The sequence below is a fragment of the Phocoena sinus genome, chromosome 6 (assembly GCF_008692025.1).
Source record: "Phocoena sinus isolate mPhoSin1 chromosome 6, mPhoSin1.pri, whole genome shotgun sequence".
NCBI classification, from domain to species: Eukaryota; Metazoa; Chordata; class Mammalia; order Artiodactyla; family Phocoenidae; genus Phocoena; species Phocoena sinus.
Genome location: NC_045768.1, coordinates 36,043,021 through 36,057,887, shown reverse-complemented (window position 1 = coordinate 36,057,887; position 14,867 = coordinate 36,043,021). Strand labels below are relative to the sequence as shown.

Sequence of the window (14,867 nt, the reverse complement as noted above, 5' to 3'; positions counted from 1 at the left end):
TTTTGATCAACCTGGAATTTCTTTTGATGTAGAGAATGAGGTATGGATCCAACAGGCCTAACTGTCCCTACACCATTAACTGAATGATTTATCTTTTCTCCACTGATTTGCAATGTTGTATCTGTAAACACCCACATATATTTGGATCTATTTCTGGATGCTCCATGCTGTTCCATTTGTCTATTTACTTCACTTTCAATAACAGTTTTAATTGTTGTAGCTTTATCATAACATTTTAAAATATGCTATGTTCTACTCATTTCTTTATTTCAGAATTTTTCTAGCTACCTTGAGTGTTTATTTATCCAGTATTTGTGTCATTTTGACAAGTTTTAAAAAGTTGGCATTTTGATTGAAAATGCTTTGAATTAATATATTACTTCGGGAGAACTGACATCTTCATGATACTGAGTCTTCCCACCTAAGAACAAGCTATATCTCTCCATTTATTCTTTTATGTTCCTTAGTGGAGTTTTAAAGTTAAGTTTATTCCTCAGCATTCTACCTTTTTTATTTTGATGCTATTGTTAATGTTTTCCCCTATTATTTTTCTAGCTAGCTATTGTTTACTTACAAGAAAGCTAATGGTTATATTTATAATATTATACTATTATATAAGTATTATATATTTAGAATTAGAGTAATTTTAGTATTTCAACATTAGGCATAATTCTGACTTTGAGATATTTATATTCTTTTTCTGCTCTGTGATGTGACTTTAAAGTATATTGATCATAATACAAACAAGTCTTTGGTCAAGGGTTTACCTGAAAACCCAGCCCACATCCACACTTACCTTCTGCAGATCCTGAACAGCTAAACCACCCAGCTGGCTTTTAGCACCAACTTTCTAAATCAGGAGTATTCAACTCAAATTCCTTTCCAGGTTAGGCTTGTAAGATAATGAGAAAGCAGGTGGGTAGGGGCCATGTCTCCAGGGGCTGCTGCCACTAAGGCCCCACCTACCACAACCATGTGGGAATACGGCCCAGTCTGGCCAGATCCTCTGATTTTTCAAGGGAAGCCAGAGATCCAGATTTATAAATGTTCATTGTTGACTCAAATTTATAAAAAGTCCTACATGGCGCCAACTAACCGTATCTGTGGGCTAGATTAGCCCTTTGGGCAGCTGGCCACCAGTTTGCCACGTCAATAGACAAGAGTCTCGGAAATGCAACTATAGTCTCAGCATTTACTGGATTATTTTCCATCTAAATAGGCTTGTGCAGATGGTAGAATATGTCTTCCTGTGATTTGTCTAAACCCATGAACCCCAACCCTAATAACAAACCCTCCCTCTGCAGAGCAGTCCCCTCGGGGATCTCATGTGATCCTCACAAGGGCCCTGAGAGATCAGAGACACATCCAAAGTCACAGCAAGGAAGCGATGGCGCCAGGATTAGCCCCCAGATTATCTGTGTGGTAGAGTGGCAGACTGTACTGGCCTGCTGTTCAATTTTACCTCTGCTGCTCACTAGCTGTGATCTCTGGCAAGCTACTTAAGTGCCCCGGGCTTCCGTTTCCTTGTTTACAAAGTGGATGTGATATAACAGTACGCACCTCCCAGGACTCCTCCAAGGGTAAAACAAGTTCACCTACCAGAATGTTTGGTACTCGGTAACTACTCAGTAAAGTGACTTATTATTATTATTAACTAGTCCAGGCTTCTTTCTACCCTACCACACCCCCCTACCCAATTATTTGTGCTTCTTTGAAAAGAATAAGGACCCAGGAGACTGAAGGCCGGCTCTAGCTCTCCCCTTTACCCCTTGTATTGGGCAAGTCACTGCCCCTCCCTGAGACTCGGTTTCTGCATCTGTAAAATGGGGATGCTGTCAGAGGTCTTGTCACAGACTCTCATGATCCCAGGGGAGAGAATTCATGGGACACCTGTGATGTTAGGAAAAGTTCATTCTGACTGAGGTTCCCCTCCCCCATCCCTGCACCGTTACTGACACCCCCCCACCTGCAGGCTCAGCAGCCCTCCAGGCTCTTGCCCCATCTCAGGTAGACAGGGGACCAAGTCACTCTTGCCTCTTAACTGATCTCCATGCGGTGCCCAGATCTACAACCAGAGTCCTGGCTATTCCTGCCTGAGCCCCACGAGCCCCAGTCTCAGAGCCGGGCCCTCCCTGCCTTGGGACCTACATGAGGCTATGAGAGAGCCTGTCTCGTCCGGCCCCCACCCCCGCCTAAAGTTCTAACCCGAATCCAACCCTGATGCAACTACAGCCCACTCACATTTTTTAGAACCCCTTGTCTCTGTCACTACTTCCTGTGTCTTGCCTACCAACCTACAGGGACATCCCGCTACCTTAGGCTGGACCTCAAGGCTCTGGCCAAAGTGTGATCCCCAGCCCCTCACTGTCTGTTAATGTGAAGTATCCAAGACTGCCTTCTGCCTGAATGGTCGGACAGCCTCCCGGAGCTGGTGGCTGAGTCTGTCCATCCAAATTATCCCGGTGCTGCTGGGGCGGGCAGGGGTGTCTGCCTGTCTCGCCCTCCTGGCCCAGCCCCTTCACAGCAGTGAGCCTGACGTGACCAGCCACCATGAGAGGAGTAATAATCACAACATGTATTGGGGGCTTGTGTGTGCTAGACCAGAGTCTAAGCACCTCATATGTTTACAGCATTAATCCTCACAGCAACACTGTGGGCTGGGTGCTATCACCATATTACAGATTTTAAAACCACAGCCCAGAATTCTTATATAACTTACATAGCTAGTCAATGGCAAGTTCAAACCCAGCAGTGTGCCTCCAGGGCCCAAACTCTTCATCTTTACACTGACAGCTAAAGCAGCTGGTCCTGAGCCTTCCAGAAAGGAAGCCTAAACCTCCTGCCCTTCTTAACTCCACCTCTGCCTGGAAATCTACAATCTGCCAGGAATCCCACTCATCCTCCAGGCTGATGCCAAACAGGGCTGCCTTTCTCCTGAGAGGGCTAAATCCCAGCACTCTGAACACTCAGGGGCCCCGAAATCACCCAGCCCCTCTGACACGAGGCTTCCCTGACCCCCCTCCCAGCCCATCGTCCATTTGCCATTTGCTCTCCTCTGGCTTTATCAGAGCGTCTACAGCCATGTCTCATCGAAACCACAACTCCTGGCCCCAGCAGTCCCCTGCCTGACCTGTTCCAGGACCTCATAACCTCATTAAGACAAAGATGGCCAATCAAGTCCAAAAGCACCAAGAAGCCGCTTTCCTCATCTCACACGCGTCCTTTCTCTCTCTCTCTGCCACTCACCCCCCATGCCCCAGGTGCCCTCACCTGTCACAATGGGGTAGGACTGCGGCCCCGGCACGCTGCTCCCGATGTCGGCAGGGGTAGGGCTGGTCAGGTTGGCCTTCATGTCATCCAGCCCTCCAGCCAGCGAGGCCATGGTGGAATAATCGGCGGTCTGAAAGAGGAAACAAGACAGACACCTCAGCACTGAGACTCCAAAGCACCCCAGCCAAATGCCACCACCACATTCTGGGCTCAGCCAGCTAACCCACGCCAGTGCCAAGGCCCCCAGGGGGCTCACGGACCCCCGGTATTGAGAGGGCAGATTCAGCTCAACAGAACAAGGCAGGTATCCAGAATCAGCAAGTCTCCCCAAGTGAAGAGGTGGACAAGATTCAGTGCAGCTGCACAAGAATTCAAACCTAGCTCCTTTATGGCCTGCAGGCTTCCCTTACCCAGCCCCAGCTAGCCAGAGACAACCATCCTCCTCAATGCAAGGAGGAGGAGAGAGACATCCATAAGCAAAAGCAAGGCAGAAATAAGAGTCTTGTAGACAAGAGGACGGAAAGAAAGGTTTCTGATTTCTGTGCTCTTAAACCACAGATGTAGAATCACAGAAACAAGGGTTAAAGGGAATTTGGGCCATCACTCAATCCAAATCCTCATTTCACAGATGAGTAAACTGAGGCACAAGGGGAAGAAGGCTTTGTTCAGGGTCAACAGGGGATGGTTCACCATAAACTCCCACCCAAAAGCCAATATATCAAAGCATGAGTCACAGTTGGCAAGTGTTTTTGAATTCCGGAAGCCTGTAAACATCTGTATGCTGAAAACTGTAGGGTGCGCACATCTGATTTACCAAGTCCACACTAACCATGTGCATTTGGCCCATGAGTCATGCTCCTTTCTTTAAGCCGTTTCATGAAATCAGAGCTTGCGATGAGTCATTTCCCTGGCATCCAAACCACTGTCAGAATGGTCTCCAGGCAAGGTTGTGAAGATGCCAACCTGTCTTCCCACTCAAGGACAGACTACAGTATAGGCATGAGTGACAGATCTCTTCGGCCCCCCACTCCCCCGGCCTATCTTCAGTAAAAGAAATATCTGCAAACACCCAAACCAAAGAGTCTAGTTGTGCCAAGCATTGGTACAGGGAGTTTCCTCTACCACCCGGGCACTGCCAGCGGAGGACACATTCCTGTCTGTCCAGGGTTATGTCCTTGGCAGAGAGGGACAGGGAAGTGAGCAGTCTTCTGAAAGAAGTTTGCAGGCACGCTGGGAAGGATGATGAGGACTGAGCCACTGGGAGGGAAACCAGAGGAGCCACCAGGCAAGTGGCAGGTAGAGGGGACTCAGGCTCAGGCACGTTCCTGGCACTTTTCTCTGCAAATGAATTAGAAAGCACTGCCTGGGCAGCTCAGATGCCAAGCGGGGTACATGGCAGCCATGAGTCCAGGAGGTACTGCAGGCCCAGGCACCCTGAGATGGATTCTTGTCCAGAGCTCCTGGGGCTCTCCACCCGTCTCCAGCAGAGGCTGATTCTGAAACACGCAGAGACGAACACAGGCCTGAAGCCAGCCCAGGTAGGACAAGATGGGGGACAGGCCTCCCCGACATCAGGAATCACTATAAAGCTGCAGTAATTAAGACAGTATGGGACTGGCACAGGCACAGAAAAATAGGCCAATGAAACAGAGTCAAGTCCAGAAACGGATCCATGCATATATGGAATCTTGATATATGAGAGAGGTGATGTACAAATCAGCAGAGAAGGATAAAACTCTAATAAAAAATGCAGGGTAACCAGTTATCCATTCAGAAACAAGGGGGAAAAAAGAAATTGGATCTTTACACCAGACACAAAAATCAATTCCAGGTGGATTAGAGACCTAAATGTGAAAGGCAAAGGTATCTAACTAACATGGTCAGCTCTAGGTCCAGCCAAAAATCCTTGGGAGCAAGTCTGTCCTTCATGGAAAAGGAAACAAGTGGTCCTGGGATGCTCACACAGAGTTCCTGGCTGCTGTGAGGACAGCAGTGGGTCCTGGTCAACCTGCTGCCTTGCTTCAATGCCTCCTCCTCCAGAAAGTCCTTCATGACTACCACTCCCCAGGAAGCAGGAATCCCAAGTGGTACCAGGACAATAAAAACCATAATCTTCACGACCTTGTCAAAGCTCACATTTATCGATCACTTACTCTGTGGCAGGAGCTTTACCTATATTATCTCATTTAATCCTCACAATTACCCCATGTAGTAGGTTCTGTGTTATTCCTATTTTACAGATGAAGAAACTGAGACTTCTATTATAGAGGGAAAGTGCTTGCCTAATATCACACGGCTTCCAGGTGCCAGAGCTAGGATACAAACTTGGGTACATCTGACTCCAAAATCTCCACAATTACCCTAATGATTTTCCTATTGTGTTCTAACCCTTTAACAGGTATGAAATCACTTTGCTAGTACCAACCTTTTAAAACAGAAAATAGAGTAGTCTAGAAGAGAAATTTTCTAAGAGTCTCACACATAGAAAGAGTAAGTCCTGTTTCATTAATCTTTGTTTCCATATAAGTGGATATGTGTGTACTGGGTGGAGGTGACAATATATTTCTTGCTACAGGTCACACCCAGCAGAGTCTTCATTCCATAAAGCAGGGAGCTATTGGGAAAAGGTCACTGTCTAGACTTTATCCTATGCAGAATGGGACGTGGTCATGACATTAGCCCCCTAATTTACTTAAAAAATTAGAAAGTAAAGCTCAATGGAAGCTCCTCCTTCAGTGCATTGTCGTGTGCAGAGACAGGAGGTCAAGATGCCTCCTGTGACCCTAGGGTCCCTAGGTCCCTCCTGTGAGGGTCTCTGGGGTTTCTGGGACCCCGGGGTGAGGACCGCACCTCCCATTTCCCTATGTTCCTGTGTCCTACTGGAGGCCTGAGCATGGTGGATGCTTAGCATTTATTGAGCTTTTCTTGTGTGCAAGATGGCACGTGAAGACCAGACATGCTCTCTGACCTTTATCCACAAACCTCAAGGGAAAAGACACGTGGCCCCGAAGCTCCATCCAACAGGGACAAGGGCACAGAGCCATTCATTTACACGGCACAGGAAGTGGTGAGGAAAGGTTTCTTGAGCTGGCTGTATTTATCCTGGACCCAAGCAATCCCTGACCACCCTGCTCAGGCTGAGAAGAGCTGAAGGAACGCTTAGGGGTGAGACAGGAGTGATCCAAAAACAAGGCACCTCCTGCAGGAGGAAGAGGTGGAAATGAAAAAGTAGACAAGCTGGGATTCGACTCTGAAGAGCTTGTGCAATGAACACTTGGATGAGCAAATGAATGAATGACCCCTTAACCTCAGGAGAGCCAGGCAGCATCCTAGCCAAGAGTAGCATCCCTGCAGCTCTCCCCACCTCACTACCAGGCCTGGCCCCTTCCTAGACTCCAGGCTAGGCAGCTGGGTCCACAAGGGAAAGCCTCTAATTCCCAAGAAAACATAGCCAACCTGGGTTTAAGAAAATGGGGAGAGGGTGGCCAATCCTGCCTCTTATTTTAATGTCCAGATGGAGGGGTCTTTTTGTTATTTGATTTTGTTTTAGTCAATAAATTCAGTATCAAGGTTTGTCCAGTCACTTCGAAAGCTGGCTTTGAATCATCTTTTCAAGACATGAAAATCTTCAACTTGTGTAACACGTGCAGTGAGAGGTCCAAAAACCCAGTTTCCCAACCACCGATGGTTGCCAGAAGGTAAAGTGAACTTTCTTAAAGAGCTGGGGCTCAGGGGACAGCTGGATTCATAAACCAGCTCTCACTGGCCTTTGCCATTTGTACCTCCCACCACCCCACCTAACAGGGCTGGCCTTGAGCCCAATTTCTTTCTTTGCTGGGATTCCACAGCTCTTGCTCTGCTCCTGCATGAATCAGGGGATGCTGTCATTTCATTTGCTGTGTAATTATTCCCTAATTTCTCACCACTGTCTGTCCCCCTGAGCTGCCTAGATTTTTAAAGGCAATTGCATTCTCCCCGGTCTTCTGGGATCCCTGGAACCTCGTTCCACTGGCTGCTCCTCAGCCACTCCAGGCACTGTCCTACCTCTGCCTGGGAGGCCCATCTCACTCAGCCACTTAAACTCCTACATTGTCCACAAGACCCAGCTCAAATGTCACCTCCTTGGTGCAGCCATTCCTGGGCCCCACGTTCCTACCAATAAATCATGATTTCCTTGTCTATGTTTCCATAATTGGTGTCATTTTGCACAGACCTCTATTTTCATACTCCCCACCACATGTAATGGCTGTTCGTCTGTCTCCCTCCAGGTCTCCTTGAGAGCATAGAGCATGGAACAGCACCAGAGCCCCCTAAGTGCTTGCTGAATGAATGAATGCATGGTCCAGCAGCATGACGTTTTCCACAACATCCAAAACTGAGCTGGGGAGTGTTCAAACAAGAGCTCCAAATAACATGCTAACCTCTCACCTCTACCGTTCATCAAGTCAGGTGATCAGAAAACAGCATCCTTGTCTACCATGAGATGAAGTCCCTGAGGAAGTGACTTCACTGGTCTGTGACAGAATATCAGGCATTTAACACTGATTAGAGGCAATAAAAGAAAACAGCCATACAAAGAACTTCAAAAAAAAAACCAAACAAACTCTGGAGACGTGTCCATTAGAATATTCAAATTCCATGTGAATCTCTCCTATAATTCATTACCAGAAAAAAAGTTTTTTCTCCTGACAAATGGTTAATTTGCCTCTGACTGAACAATAGGAACACTGGAAACCACTACATATCCCTCTTTGTCTTGGTTGCCAGGAAGACCAGTCAAATTCAGTGCTCAATCACCACAACTACATCAATGCTGGCGCCTCCTGCAATGATCTTACTCTCTCCTCTGCACAATTTCTGAACTTTTTTCAGCCTTAACTAACTTAGATATATGTAATTGTTTACTTTGCAGGACAAGTCGTTTTTGAAAATGGAGGCTGGGAGAGGTAGAAAGAGTGACAGAAAAAGAAAACGGGAGGGAAGACCAGGAGAGGGAAAGAGAAGAGAAGAGAATACATTATTGGTCTCTTTTCTTGGTAACAGTGGTATCTCTTTCCATATCTCATAGTTACTTGGGAAGCCAAGGGCTGAACAGTGGGGTTGTGTTGGTGCACCTATGTCCTTGGGAACACAGCCCCCCATCCTCCCTCCATCAGCCCCCAGCCTCCGACAGCCACAGGCAACAGCTGTGTTCCACACTGCTACTTCTCCAAGCTTTTGGAGTTCTTTCTTTGGATGTCATTTTGGGCTTCTGCTCCCTTCCCATCAGGGCTCCGTGGTGCTGTCCTTGACTATGACTCAGGAAGGGAAATGAACGAGGTCAGCAATTCACAGAGCATCCACTCCAATGCAACCAACTGGGATAAAACTTCTCCACCTACTCACATGAAAAGATGTTCAACGTCACTAACTATTAGAGAAATGCAAATCAAAACTACAATTAGATATCACCTCACACCAGTCAGAATGGCCATCATCAAAAAATCTACAAACAGTAAATGCTGGAGAGGGTGTGGAGAAAAGGGAACCCTCTTGCACTGTTGGTGGGAATGTAAATTGGTACAGTCACGATAGAGAACAGTAGGGAGGTTCCTTAAAAAACTAAAAATAGATCTACCATATGACCCTGCAATTCCACTCCTGGGCATATAACCAGAGAAAAACATGGTCCAAAAGGATACATGCACCCCAATGTTCATTGCAGCACTGTTTACAATAGCCAGGACATGGAAGAAACCTAAATGTCCATCGATAGATGAATGGATAAAGAAGATGTGGTACATATATACAATGGAATATACTCAGCCATTAAAAAGAATGAAATAATGCCATTTGCAGCAACATGGATGGACCCAGAGATTGTCACACTCAGTATAGTAAGTCAGACAGAGAAAGACAAATATTATATCACGGAATCTAAAAAAAAACTACACAAATGAACTTATTTACAATACAGAAAAAGCCTCACAGACTTAGAGAATGAATTTATGGTTACCAGGAGAGAAGGGTGGGGTGGAGGGATAGATTGGGAGTTTGGGACTGACATGTACACACTGCTATATTTAATATGGATAACCAACAAGGACCTACTGTATAGCACAGGGAAGTGTGCTCAATATTATGTAACGACCTAAATGGGAAAAGAATTTGAAAAAGAATAGATACATGTATATGAATAACTGAATCACTTTGCTGTACACCTGAAACTAACACAACGTTGTTAATCAACTATACTCCAATAGAAAACAAAAAGGTTTTTTTTAAAAAAATAGATAGGCAATCATCCGTCAAGCATAGTTTAGATGGGTGGGCTCCACATTTTGTTTGCATCAATTAAAAAAAACAACAAAACTTCTCTGCCTACTGCCACAAACTCCTGGGAGGCCTCAAGTTCAAGCACTGCCAAGTATGCACACCCTCCTCTCAGACACCATGCTCCAGATAACAAACTGTCTTGCACTCTCAAATGTCTGAGCTAGAAGGATGCTCAGGGTCATCTTTCCCAACCTGGAAAAACTGATTCAGGGAGGGGAATGGACTTCCTTAGCTAATTTTTATCTGCATCATTTATAGCGGTTGATCCCGTGGTAGAAAGAACAGTGAACTAGGAGCAATGGCACGGGGTTCCTGCCCCAGCTCTGCCTCTTTCTCACCTGCGTGACCTCAGGCAAGCTGGGCCAGCTCTCTGAGCCTCATTTTCCTTATTAATAAAATGAGATTTAAGTCTAACCCCTTGCTGGCTGCCTGCCGGGGCGATTGTGAAAATCTGAAAGATAAGGAGAGGGATCACATTTCGGAAACTACACAGCACGAAGGGTCAAGGAATCCTAGCAGGGACTCAAGGAGGCGCGTGCCCCAGGAAAGTGTGTGCTGGGTGTCATTTGGGTCCCTAGGAAATTACCTGGAAAAGGACTGCCTGGGGCTGCACCAAGTATTGTCTCATCAGCACGGGGCACCACTGCCATAGCATGGAGGAGAAAAGAAACACAGACACGTGAGAAGGAGGGCAGCACGAAGCAGCGCAGTGCAGGGGGACAGGCTGCAGGGCTGGCTGCCTCAGCTGGCCACTTGGGGCCACAAGGCTTCCCCATCACCTGCTGAGCTCCTCCAGGCTCACCGTTGGGCCAGAGGTAGCCCTCGAGAGCTGGGCCAGAGGCCAACCACTCCCATCCTGAGGGACCAGACACCTGCCCACCTACACACCTACCCAGAGGAGGACAGAAGCTGGAGTAGGGGAGCTGTGTCCCCAGGGCCTGGACTGATGACAGGCAGGAGTGTGGCTGAGGAAGCCCACCAGCCCTAGGGACAGGAGGACGGGGTTCAAGTCTGACAGCCAAGTTTGTGCTATGTGGAACCAGGCCAGGCACCTCAGTTCTTGGCTCCTTTTCTCATTTGTAACGTGGGGACATATGACCTACCTCACAGGGTCGTGAGAAGGCACACAGGGAGTGATAAGAAAGTCAAGTCCTGAGGGCAAGCCTTTTTGTTTTCAGTTTTTTAGTCCTCAGGGCCAATATACCAGTGAGTTTATCAACACCAGTATCCCAGTGTGATTGTGCGAGATGTTGTCATTGGGGGAAACTAGATAAGGGTATATGGAATCCCTCTGTATTATTGCTTAGCACTGCATGTGGTGAATCTACAATTACCTCAAAATAAAAAGTTTAATTTTAAAAAAAGAGTTAGAAAACAAAAGACAATTAGGTTTTAGCATTGCATCTCCACTAAACCAAATAAAGATGAATCAAACTTGAAAAAAATGTTTGTTGAAAGGAGGGACTACGAATAACGCCTGCAAAAAAGTACCCCATAATCTACAAAGTGCTACTGTCACCATTGTCTAAGGGGAAGAACTGCCAAGAATTCTGAATGGCCTCCCTCTTCCAGGAAGCCATCCTGGATTTCCCCTCCGCTGTGTTCCTAGAACCCCAAAGTGGGCACATCCCTACCACTGCACTTAACATTCTGCATTGTATACTTAATTGCTCAGGGTTCTCATTCCCCAACTACAGTGTGAACTTCATGAGGATAGGGCTGTGTCTCCCTCATCTTTGTGACAGCAGCTCCTGGCCCAGTGCCCAGCTCTGAACAGATGGGACATAAATGCCTGTGGAACCAAATGAACAGGGACAGGTACTGTGGCCTGGCTCTGCCAACAGCATCACAGGTGCTTCCTAGGGTCACTGAGAGGGTAAGTGATGGCAAAGTGCTTTTATTCATCAGAAAGTACCCTAAGCATGAATGAGACATGCTTGTTATACATTTGGTTCTCAAGAACTGTGCCCATGCCTGGGTCAACATGGTCTGCAGTGGAATCAAGGGGCTTCCAAGAAGAGATTTGCAAGGTTTAACTGACTCATCTCTCCCTATTCTGTTTACAGCCTGGCAGGCGCCCCTCCAGCCCGCCCCCAGACACCCTTCCAGGTGGTGTGGGACAGCAGGGGAAGCCCCAGAGAGGAGACTGAAATCAGGTGTTGTGGTTTCTGTCCGGGAGAAACTTTTCCAGAAATGACTAATCCGGAGGCCCCCTTCTCCCGCCCTAGCCACTTAGAGAATCTTAGTGAGCCCCAAATCTCAGGGCCCAAAGGAGCTCAGGGGTTATGGAAGCTGATCTTCAGCTGATGCTTGAAACTCACTGGTGACAGGAAACTCACGACTGCCTGAGGCAGCCGCTTGGTGGCCACACAGCTCTGGCTACAACAAAGTGCTAAGGCCTCCCCACGTTGGTCTTGAGTGTGCTCTCTGGGGCCCCAGTTCCAAAGAATGTCCTCTCGGGGCCTAAGAAGCCTGTTTCTGCTTTTTTTTGTCGCCTCATCACCTGGTTAACTCATGCTCTTCTCACAGTCAATGCAGAGCTCACCACAAGTGCTTTTGAAATGGAAAGTGATTTTGTAGATGAGTTTTTTAAGTATTCATTCTCCCCCACCCCTAAGCAGTATGCTAGTTGTAAGTGAATGTTCTGTGCTGGTAAACCCTCCCTGGCTCCTCACTGCCTCCAGGTAATGTTGACCCAAACCATACAGGCCCCAATCCAAATCCCAACCTACTTTTCCAGTTTCAACTCAGATCTACCTACTTCCCAAACGGCACCCTCTACTCCAGCCACACCACACACATGAACTCCTGAGCACCCCAGTCCCTCCACTCAATGCCTTTGCTCACGTTGTTTCCATCCTCACCCCAGTCCAAATCTTGTCCTCTAAGGCCCACTTCCAATGCCATCTCCTCCTGGATGCTTTCCATAAATCTCTTTGGTTGAAACAAATCATTCCCTTCTCTGAATTCCCATGGCATTTTCCCCGCACCTCATCTAGGACATTTGTCCCCTGCTACTTGATCCCAGTCATTTGGCAGCATGTCTGCTCTCCCTCTGAGATAAGGAGGCTCCTTCGGGCAGCCTGAGCTGAACCTGGGTCCCACCAGTAGGCCTGGGCAGGACATATCCTGAGTGAAGCTGAGAAGGGAGAGAGGGAAGGAGCAAAGGAATCTGGGGCCCACCCTGAACCTCAAGAAATCTGTAAGAAAAGCAGGGAGAGAAGGCCCTGGGCTCGGAGCATTCCGACTCTTGTCCTCCCCAAATGCAAGAGAAGAAATGACAAAGCTTGGAACACAGAGTTCCACTTCCGGAGGACAAGAGCTGGGACCCAGCAGCCAAGGCCCCCTGAATGATAAGAAGATGCGGTGGGGTGGCGGGGGGGGGAGACTCGTGTGGAGGAGGGAGGGGAGGACTCCCTGTTTGGGAAGCCCCAGGGTTTGCTCAGACTCTGCCATCCAGATCCTGATGTAGAGAAGAAGAGGGAGATTTCCAAAAACAAAGCTCTATCTTGGAGCAGCCAAATTCCACCAGCTTCTTCCAGGCAGTTCGTGGTGGGGCCTGGCTGTTCAACCCTGCTACAGGGAAGGGAGAAGGGCAGGGAGACCCACTACCCCCAAAGGAATGCAGGTATCTTGGCTACCTAGGGGCCTGAAAGGGGGCATGCAAAGGGAGGTCCCCCATCCTAAAGTACCTGGTACAGGAGTTGGGGACATCCCAGGATGCTCATAGCTCATTTTCTTTCGGACTTATTTCCCCACTGCGGGAAGACAGAAAGGCTATCCTGGGTCCATAAAGAAATGAAAAGACTTCCCTCTGTACTGCCAGATCAATAGGATGGGGGCACGGAGGTAAGCCTGGATGCCCCTCCCCACCACCTCTGCCCTGCTACCTCTGAGTGGTGACACGCATGTGCGCACACACACACACGTACACTCCCACATATACACACTCCTCAGGCCAAAGGCCATCTCTCTGCCCCTTCTGCTCCCCGTCAGAAAGAACTTTGTAACAGGCAACATTCTGAAAAGACAAACAGGCAGCCTCGGGAGGGTGTGTCCTCTTTGTCACCAAAGTTTGCTAGAGCCAAACAGACACCGTGCAAGAGAAATACCAGAACAAGAAGGCTGAGAGGACCAGGCCTCTCACGGCTATTTCAGGCTCCAATTCAGACATCTCTACCAGTTCTCATCTAAACCCTCAGACACAGAGTAAGTCAGGAGTACTCGCATTTCTTGGACGCTTACTACACACCAGCTACGTGTTCTAGGTGTTAAAACCTATTAATTTATTTAATCTTACAACGACCATATGGGGTAAGTATTATTACTCCCGCTTTACAAAGGATGAAAATGAGGCACAAGGGGCCAAAATAATGTGTCTGAATCACCCCCCAGCAGCGCAACTCCAAGTCTGAGATCCTGAACGCCACCAGACACCACCGTCATCAACTCTATCCTGGTACGAATGAGAAAACTGAAAATAGGGAGTGGAATAAGCCGCTCAGGGGCTGTTAAGACTCAGGTCCTTTCTGATGCCAAAGTCTGTGTTCTTCACCACGACTCCACAGTGCCTCACGCTGGGCCCAGGAGAGGGAGACCGACTGCTAGGCCAGGAGCATCTTCATAGGCTTCACAACCTCCTCAGACACCTACCTGCTCCCGACTCTCTACCTGTGACAAGGCCAGTCCTTCTCCCTGAGTGCCCTTTCCTTTCCTCTCCTTCAATCTTGTCCCTCCACCCCTTCACGTCCCGGCTCTAGAATGACCTCCAGTATGAAATGTTTCCAGGTGGGTTCGGCCAGTGATGGTATGAACCTCATCATTTATTCTCCCCACTTAGTCGCAAAGGGCAGCCTAAATGATAAACTCAGAGGACAGCTGTGCTCAGACTGATGTCAGTGTTAGCAAGTAATCTTAATATTAGTGGGAAACAACAGAGAAATAAAGGAAAACGTGACATTGTTAGCATTGTTAAGAGAAAAATCAGGCATCGGACTGTTTGCTTGGTTCAAGCGCTGTGTTCTCTATTGAAGGCAACATTCTGGTTTTAGAAAGATGAGAAACTAAAGGAAGGAGACACTAGGCTTAGGTTTGAGCTATTATGTGTAAGCCCAAATTTTAGCTAGTGTAAATAATAGAGACAAAACTAGCACAATAACAATGGTGTTTCTGTTTATATGCCTCTTTATCAAGATTAACTTCTTTAAGAGCCTTTGCTTTTAATTACTGAAAATACGTTTGCATTTTGCAGTCGTGTTAATTTCATGAATCTTGCATTTCAT

The 14,867-nt window shown here is 47.5% G+C and overlaps 1 protein-coding gene across 2 annotated transcripts in view; it reads right to left on the bottom strand.

Moving 5' to 3' along the window:
- The window catches only part of PAX5 (paired box 5), a 192,357-nt gene that overhangs the window by 83,763 nt on the left and 93,727 nt on the right, over window positions 1–14,867 (bottom strand). For both annotated transcript variants that reach the window (XM_032636061.1, XM_032636062.1), the window contains exon 7: window positions 3,271–3,400. In XM_032636061.1, coding sequence (XP_032491952.1) covers window positions 3,271–3,400 — 130 coding nt within the window. The remainder of the gene's footprint in view (window positions 1–3,270; window positions 3,401–14,867) is intronic.